The following is a 7,953-nucleotide window of genomic DNA, read 5'->3' on the forward strand; positions in this document are numbered from 1 at the left end:
GCCCGGCTAGTTTTTTTGTATTTTTAGTAGAGACGGGGTTTCACCGTGTTAGCCAGGATGGTCTCGATCTCCTGGCCTCGTGATCTGCCCGTCTCGGCCTCCCAAAGTGCTGGGATTACAGGCTTGAGCCACCGCGCCCGGCCAATCTTTTTTTTTTTTTTTTTAGATGGATTTTCGCTCTTGTTGCCCAGGCTGGGTTGCAGAGAGTGGACGCAATCTCAGCTCACTGCAACCTCCGCCTTCCGGAGATTCTCCTGCCTCAGTGTCCCGAGTAGCTGGGATTACAGAAGCCTGCCACCATGCCCAGCTAATTTTTGTACTTTTAGTAGAGACAGGATTTCGCCATGTTGGTCAGGCTGGTCTTGAACTCCTGACCTCATGATCCACCCGCCTCGGTCTCCCAAAGTACTGGGATTATAGACGTGAGCCACTGCACCCGGGAAAATATGGTATAATCTTATAGGATCACCATCACATCCACAGTCCCCTGCTGACTGAAACACTGTTATGCTGCGTGTGACTGTACAGTTTTCACCCTCACAATAAAGAGCCACTGGAGGTTGACATCTGACCCTCTTATGAGTTTGCTTAATGGCAACGATATACCTGTCTTGTACTCCAATTCCTCCTCTATGTGGAGGGGATGGAACAACCTCAGCCCAAGGGTCGAGGAGCTAAGGTTAGAGCCAGGACAGACCCACTCGCCCACAACTCATCGCCTCAGCCTGTGACTCCCAGCTAGGTTGTGGGAGTCCCTTAACTGTCCTCCCCTGCAGGAGGAGCCCAAGGTCGACCGGGGTCTCCCTTCCTGCCAACTTTTACCCTATGTTCTGCTGCTGAAAAGCCTAAACCAAAAACAGTGCTTGCCAAGTGGCAGGGGCTAAATAAATGAACTAACAACCCTGCTCCCTGCAAAACAGGCTTTGGGCGATAGCAAGGTCCTGGGTATGACCTGGGCAGAACACAGAGGGTTTGGGGGAGGAGACAGCCGTACGGTGGATGAGAGACTTACACATTTTAAGCTCTGTCTCCACTTCTTGCTGTCGCCGCTCAATCTTTTCCCGTCTCTGTCAGGAGAAAGGGGAGGTAGAGAAGTAAATGCAGATAGAAGTGTCCTAGTGTCAAGGACCATCTGGAGACAGTGGCAAAACAGGGGTCAGGACGCAACAATGACATACTTTCCTCTCCATGCGCTCCTCTCGGGTTTCTGCACGAGTTGGAGGCGGGGCATCTCGAGGGTCCTGGGAACAAGAGGAGAGGTGACAGGGTGGGAAGGACTAGGGGAAATGGCAAGGGTCACTCACCAAAGAAATAAGCAGGTCAACCCTCCCACCCCCACCCCCTACAAAAATAAACATCCGCTCACACTTCCCCTGTCACAGTGCAGGGAGGGGAGTGGCACAGATCAAAGCATGGTATGCGGCCACGCACAGCGGCTTTCCACTTGTAATCCCAGCACTTTGGGAGGATGACACAGGAAGAATGCTTGAGCCTACGGGTTTCAGACTAGCCTGGGAAACAGTGAAACACCATCTCAACAAAAAATTTAAAAATGAGCCAGGTGTAATGGCACACACCTATAGTCCCAGCTACCAGGGAGGCTGAGGGGGGAAGGATCTTTTGGGCACCAGAGGTTAAGGCTGCCATGAGCCATGATTGTGACACCACACTCCAGCCTGGGTGACAGAACAAGACCCTGTCTCAAAAACTAAGCATGGTCCACGGACCAGTACTATCCAAACTGTTGCTGGACTGTGATAAGTACAGGTAAGTACAGAAACCATGAGTAAGTGTTCAGAAACTTCTACAGTAATTTCACAGTTTGATGTCCACTGACTCTAATACAAATTCGGTCTTTTATTCCGCAGATCTTTTTTTTTTTTGAGACAAAGTCGTGCTCTGCTGCCCAGACTGGAGTGCAATGGCACGATCTGAGCTCACTGCAACCTCTGCTTCCAAGGTTCAAGCGATTCTAAGCCCCGCTTTCCCTCCGTGTTCCTGTGTCTCTAAAAGGAACCCAGGAACTGACTAAAATCCTTCAAGCGGTTCTCCTGCCTAAGCCTTCTGAATACCTCGGATTACACGCACACGACAGCATGTTGGCTAGTTTTGCATTTTTAGTAGAGATGGGGTTTCACCATGTTGGCCTGGCTGGTCTCCAACTCCTGTCTGAGGTCTTTCTTTAAGAAGTAATTCCATCATATTTACCAAAAGCAAACAGACTGGGAATAGTATCTGTCCTTCACCAAAGACAGTTTAAAAAACACTGGTATGGGTAACATGTAGCTTAAGAATATAGTATTTAGGAAACACATTGCTTCTCACAGCTCCAAGTATCACTCGCATTGAACAAACTGCCAGAGGATGTGATGGGAATGGAGTGATGACAAGGGCCTGCTGATGAGGGCCAGTGAAGAGCACCAGGCCTGAAGCAACATGAGCTGACAGAACAGGGCTCCAAAGCCCACAACTGCACACCCTCTGAGGGCCAAGGCAGTTCTTTAAGGTCTCACCAACCACACATTAAATAGTAACTGGCTGGTGGGGTGCGGTGGCTCATGCCTGTAATCCCAGTACTTTGGGAGGCCAAGGCAGGCAGATCACAAGGTCAGACGTTTGAGACCATCCCGACCAACATGGTGAAATCCCGTCTTTACAAAAAAATACAAAAATTAGCCAGGCATGGTAGCGCATGCCTGTAATCCCAGCTACCCAGGAGGCTGACGCAGGAGAACCCCTGGAACCCAGGAGGCGGAGGCTGCAGTGAGCCAAGATCGCGCCACTGCACTACACCCTGGGCAACAGAGTGATACTCCGTCTCAAAAGAAAAAAAAAAGTACCTGGCTACCAGGCATGGTGGCTCACACCTGTAATCCCAGCACTCTGGGAGGCCAAGGCGGGTGGATCACCTGAGGCTACGGGTTCGAAACCAGCCTGGCCAAAATGGTGAAACCCCATCTCTACTAAAAACACAAAACTAGCCAGGCGTGGTGGCGCATGCCTGTAATCCCAGCTACTTGAGAGGCTGAGGCAGAAGAACTGCCTGAACTAGAAGTTGCAGTGAGCTACAATCACGCCACTGCACTCGAGCCTGGGCAACAGAGCAAAATTGTCTCATAAATAAATAAATAGTAACTGAGACCAGGCACGGTGGCTCACGCCTGTAATCCCAGCACTTTGGGAGGCCGAGGTGGGCGGATCACAAAGTCAGGAGATCGAGACCATCCTGGCTAACACGGTGAAACCCCGTCTCTACTAAAAATACAAAAAAATTAGCCGGGCGTGGTGGCGGGCACCTGTAGTCCCAGCTACTTGGGAGGCTGAGGCAGGAGAATGGCGTGAACCCAGGAGGCGGAGCTTGCAGTGAGCTGAGATGGCGCCACGGCACTCCAGCCTGGGCGACAGAGCGAGACTCCCTCTCAAAAAAAAAAATAAATAAATAAACAAATAGTAACTGGCACGTGACCTGCGTCATCAAAGGGCACCTACCACCGCCTGTGCCCATTAAGTTAATTTAACTGGCCAGTAACATTTCTCAATGCGGGTTCACCAAGGGTGGCACATCCCACTGAAGATACACTTTTCTGTTATCTACGAACTTCTGCTGTGCAACTCCCTCGCCTCCAGCTGCCCTTCCCTAACCAATGCCAGAATGTTCTGTAACTTCTGGCTGTGTGCCAGTTTTTCTCAGGTGTGCTCTGATGCACCTAAGAGATGACCTTTGTCATCCCATTTCACAAATAAAAACAGAGGTTGGCCGGGCGCGGTGGCTCAAGCCTGTAATCCCAGCACTTTGGGAGGCCGAGATGGGCGGATCACGAGGTCAGGAGATCGAGACCATCCTGGCTAACACGGTGAAACCCCGTCTCTACTAAAAATACAAAAAAAACTAGCCGGGCGAGGTGGCGGGCGCCTGTAGTCCCAGCTACTCCGGAGGCTGAGGCAGGAGAATGGCATAAACCCGGGAGGCAGAGCTTGCAGTGAGCTGAGATCCGGCCACTGCACTCCAGTCGGGGCGGCAGAGCGAGACCCCCCCCCAAAAAAAAAAAAAAAAAAAAAAAAAACAGAGGTCCAGGAGCCTAAGTCATTCATTCCTATGTACCCCGAAGGTGCAGAGCTAAAATCCCCATCTGCAGTTTTAAGCCCTCCAACACTCAATACTGGGTGCTAAGTCTTGATGAACATCATCTTATTAACAGTAAAAATGGTAAACCGAGTAACAAAGGCTGACATGTGCTGACTGCTTGGTGCCAAGCCCCCGATATACCCTTTACCACTTAATTCTCCAGCATGATGAGGGTGCTACCACTACCCCCTTGCTAAAGATAAAGAAACCAATGCATGAAGAGGATACAACATTTGCCCAAAGTCAGAGCTGATAAATGGTGCGGGTTAAGTGCAAATCCTCAACCACTACTCACTGAATTTTCACAAAAATTCTACAAAAGGGGTACTATCAAACCCCACTTTTTTTTTTTGAGACAGTCTTCTTCTGTTGCCCAGGCTGGAGTGCAGCGGCACGATCTCAGCTCATTGCAACCTCCACCTCCTGGGTTCAAGTGATTCTCGTGCCTCAGCCTCCCAAGTAGCTGGAATTACAGGCATCATCATGCCCGGCTAAATTTTGTTATTTTTAGTAGAGACGGGGTTTCACCATGTTGGTCAGGCTGGTCTTGAACTCTTCACCTCAGGTGATCCGCCTGCCTCAGCCTCCCAAAGCACTGGGATTACAGGCATGAGCCACCACATTGGGCCACACCCCACTTTAAAAAAAAAATTTTTTTTTTTTGAGAAACAAAGTCCTGCTCTGTCACCCAGGCCGGAGCATAGCGGCACAATCACAGAGCACTCCAGTCTCCAACTCCTGGGCTCAAGCAATCCTCCCACTTCAGCCTCCTGAGTAGCCTGGACTACTGCTGCACTCGACCACACCCGACACCCAGCTGCAACCCCATTTAAAACAGCGAAACTGAGGATCACAAAGATTAAGCCCCTCACTTAAATCACACAGCTAGCAAAACGGTCAACCCCTTGCTCCCCAGAACCCAAACCATTCCTGGCCTGCTCAGTGAACTCACCTCAAACTCTCGAATGTACGGCGCAATGCCACAATAAGGTTGATTATGGTGTTTTTCATGTGGCAGTTTCTCCAGGGGTGGCAGGTATGGGATAGGGTCACGGGGGGCAAAGAGGGCCAGAAGGTTGGGCGGCAGGAACTGGGTCATCTTGCCAAGTCTGAGAGCAGAAGCAAGACAGCCTTAGGTTAGATCGGGTTTGCAGAGAAAGCCCCTATTACTCCTTGCCTCTCAAAATAAGAAAGGAAAAAAAATCTCGGAATTAAAACAGGCTTTGTAAGGGCAGAGAACGGTCCTGTGTTACAGAGAAAAGGGTAAAAGTCTTGTTGGGGGTGGAGGTAAAAGGCCGATAAAGGAAACAAAAATAAAGGCTGAAAAAGGATTCCTGAGTAGTGAAGTCTCAGAGACCTGAGACACGAGCTGTGGGGCGGAGAGTTCCCTGGGAATTTCTGGGGGAATCAAGGACCCGAGGAGAGAGGCCCAGAGCAGTTGTGGCTGCTCGTCCCGTACCGTGGAGAGCAAATTACTAGACGCAGTTTGCAAAGGCCTGGGGGTCGGAAGTCTCCGAGCAAAGAAAGAGAAACATAAGGAGCTAAGCCCCAAAACCAAGTGCTTGTGGGTAACAGACCTAGACCCCGAAAAGGCGAAAGGAATTATGGGTAAGGGTCCAGGACAACATAGAAAAACGAAAAAGAAAAAAGGCCACACACCGCAAGGGCCTGTGGGTAGGAAACCGCGAGGGCGATGTGGGAAGCGGGCGTGGGTGCCCAGAGAACTCAGGGTCCGGGAAAGGGATGCAGAAGTGACCTGTGGCGGGGACGCGGGAAGGGGGCCTGGCCGCGGGGAAGAAGCCCGGGCCCACCGCTGGGGCTTCTGGGTAGCGGCCCCGCTCCCCGTCGGGCCACTCAGGCACACTCACTCGCCGCGCAGCGCCCTCCTAGCGCTGGTGTCTGTCCGGAGGCTCGCGGCGGCTGCGGCGGCCCCTCAGCAACAACAGATCCTGCTTCGGCTTCCACTCTAGGGACGTCCGCGTCCGTCTGATTCCGTCGCCCGCGCAGCGAGCGCACCAGGCCGCTGCTCAGGAGCCCGCGCGGCCTCGGCTAGCGACTGGAGCAGGGGGTGGGTCCCGGCCGCAAATCCCTCCGCCGTCTGCACTACGCACGCGCCGCTCGAGGCCAAGACCAACCCACACGCTAGGACCAGGCGCCGCCGCGGCCAGAGCGCACGCGCGAGGTCACTACCCCGCCTTCGGGCACCTTGAGTACTTCAACCGCCGGGAGCTGGCGTCTGCACTGCGCGCGCGCGCTTAGCCCCAAGCCGCCCCTCCACCTCTCGCTTTCCGCTCCAAACCGCCTATGTCCGCGAGGCTCTCCCGGATGCTCCGCCCCTTTCCAATCACACTTCCCGGATCTTGCGCGCATGCGTTCTGCGTGGGGCCCTATACTGTACCTCTCCGCCGACTAGCAAAGAGTCCCTAAGTGAATAGCTTGATTGCGTTGATGTCTAATCTATTCAATCGATAACTGTTCATCGAGCATTTCGTGTGTGCTAGGCACTCTCTGGGCTTTGGGGCTACAGCACGTGATTAAAGCAAAGTCTTCTCCTGCTAGGGCTTACACTATACTAGGAGAGACAATAAAAGCATTTAACTGAGTAAAGATTATTTGAGGCCGGGCGCGGTGGATCACGCATGTAATCCCAGAATTTTGGGAAGCTGAGGCGGTCGGATCACCTGAGGTCAGGAGTGCGAGACCAACCTGACCAACATGGTGAAAGCCTGTCTCTACTAAAAATACAAAAATTACGCGGGCGTGGCGGTGCCCGCCTGTAATCCCGGTTACTCGGGAGGCTGAGGCAGGAGAATCGCTTGAACTCGGGAGGCGGAGTTTGCAGTGAGCCGAGGTCGTGCCATTGCACTCCAGCCTGGGCGACAGAGCGACTCCGTCTCAAACATTAATAAATATAAAAAATAAAAGATATTTTGAGATAGTGGCCAGCATAATGAAGAACGATGGAGCAGAATAAAGGGATGGGAAGTGAGAGCGAGTCTATTTTAGAAAGGGTGATAATGGAAGCCTCCTCTGAAGAGGTAACATTTGAACAAAAGCCAGATAGAAGCGAGATCTGGAGTGGGGCGGGGGTGGGGTGGTGGTGGTGGTGATGAACAGTTTAAGTGCAAAGGTCCTGAGCTGGGACCAGATGGCAGAAATCTCAGGTTGTTAGCCATGAGATCAGAGAGCTGGCACTTATGTTATTTGGAGCCCTGTTGTTAAGTATCTTAAGTTTTGTGGATAGATTCAATAGCCTGTTTAATAACTGCAGAAATTACTGCAAAATTCAATTGACTAATTTTATGTTTCAAGAAAAAGGCCGGGTGCAGTGGCTCACACCTGTAATCCCAGCACTTTGGGAGGCCAAGGCAGGTGGATCACTTGAGGTTAGGAGTTCGAGACTAGCCTGGCCAACATGGTGAAATCCCATCTCTACTAAAAATACAAAAATTAGCTGAAAGTGGTGGCACGCACCTGTAATTCTAGCTACTCGGGAAGCTGAGGCAGGAGAATTGCTTGAACCTGGGAGGCAGAGATTGTGCCACTGTACTCCAGCCTGGACAACAGAGTGAGAATGTGTCTCAAAAAAACAAACAAACAAAATAGGCCGGGTGTGGTGGCTCACACCTGTAATCCCAGCACTTTGGAAGGCCACAGTAGGAGGATCCCTGAGATCAGGAGCTCAAGACCAGCCTGGGCAACATGGCAAAACCCCTTCTCTACTAAAAATACAAAAATTAGCTGGACATGGTGGCATGCACCTGTAATCCCAGCTACTTCGAAGGCTAAGGCAGGAGAATTGCTTGAACCTGGGAGGTGGAGGTTGC

General features: G+C 51.7%; 1 protein-coding gene across 2 annotated transcripts in view; it reads right to left on the reverse strand.

Annotated features, from left to right (window-relative positions):
• Positions 1–6,447, reverse strand: part of SNRNP70 (small nuclear ribonucleoprotein U1 subunit 70) — a 23,499-nt gene extending 17,052 nt beyond the window's left edge. For both annotated transcript variants that reach the window (XM_026457355.1, XM_026457354.1), the window contains exons 1-4: positions 5,995–6,447; positions 5,079–5,235; positions 1,179–1,241; positions 1,013–1,067 (exon numbers count right to left, since the gene is read on the reverse strand). In XM_026457355.1, the coding sequence (XP_026313140.1) occupies positions 1,013–1,067; positions 1,179–1,241; positions 5,079–5,225 (265 nt within the window). In that variant the 5' untranslated portion in view covers positions 5,226–5,235; positions 5,995–6,447. The remainder of the gene's footprint in view (positions 1–1,012; positions 1,068–1,178; positions 1,242–5,078; positions 5,236–5,994) is intronic.
• Between the last annotated feature and the right edge of the window lie 1,506 nt (positions 6,448–7,953).

This window comes from Piliocolobus tephrosceles, chromosome 21 (assembly GCF_002776525.5).
Source record: "Piliocolobus tephrosceles isolate RC106 chromosome 21, ASM277652v3, whole genome shotgun sequence".
NCBI lineage: Eukaryota > Metazoa > Chordata > Mammalia > Primates > Cercopithecidae > Piliocolobus > Piliocolobus tephrosceles.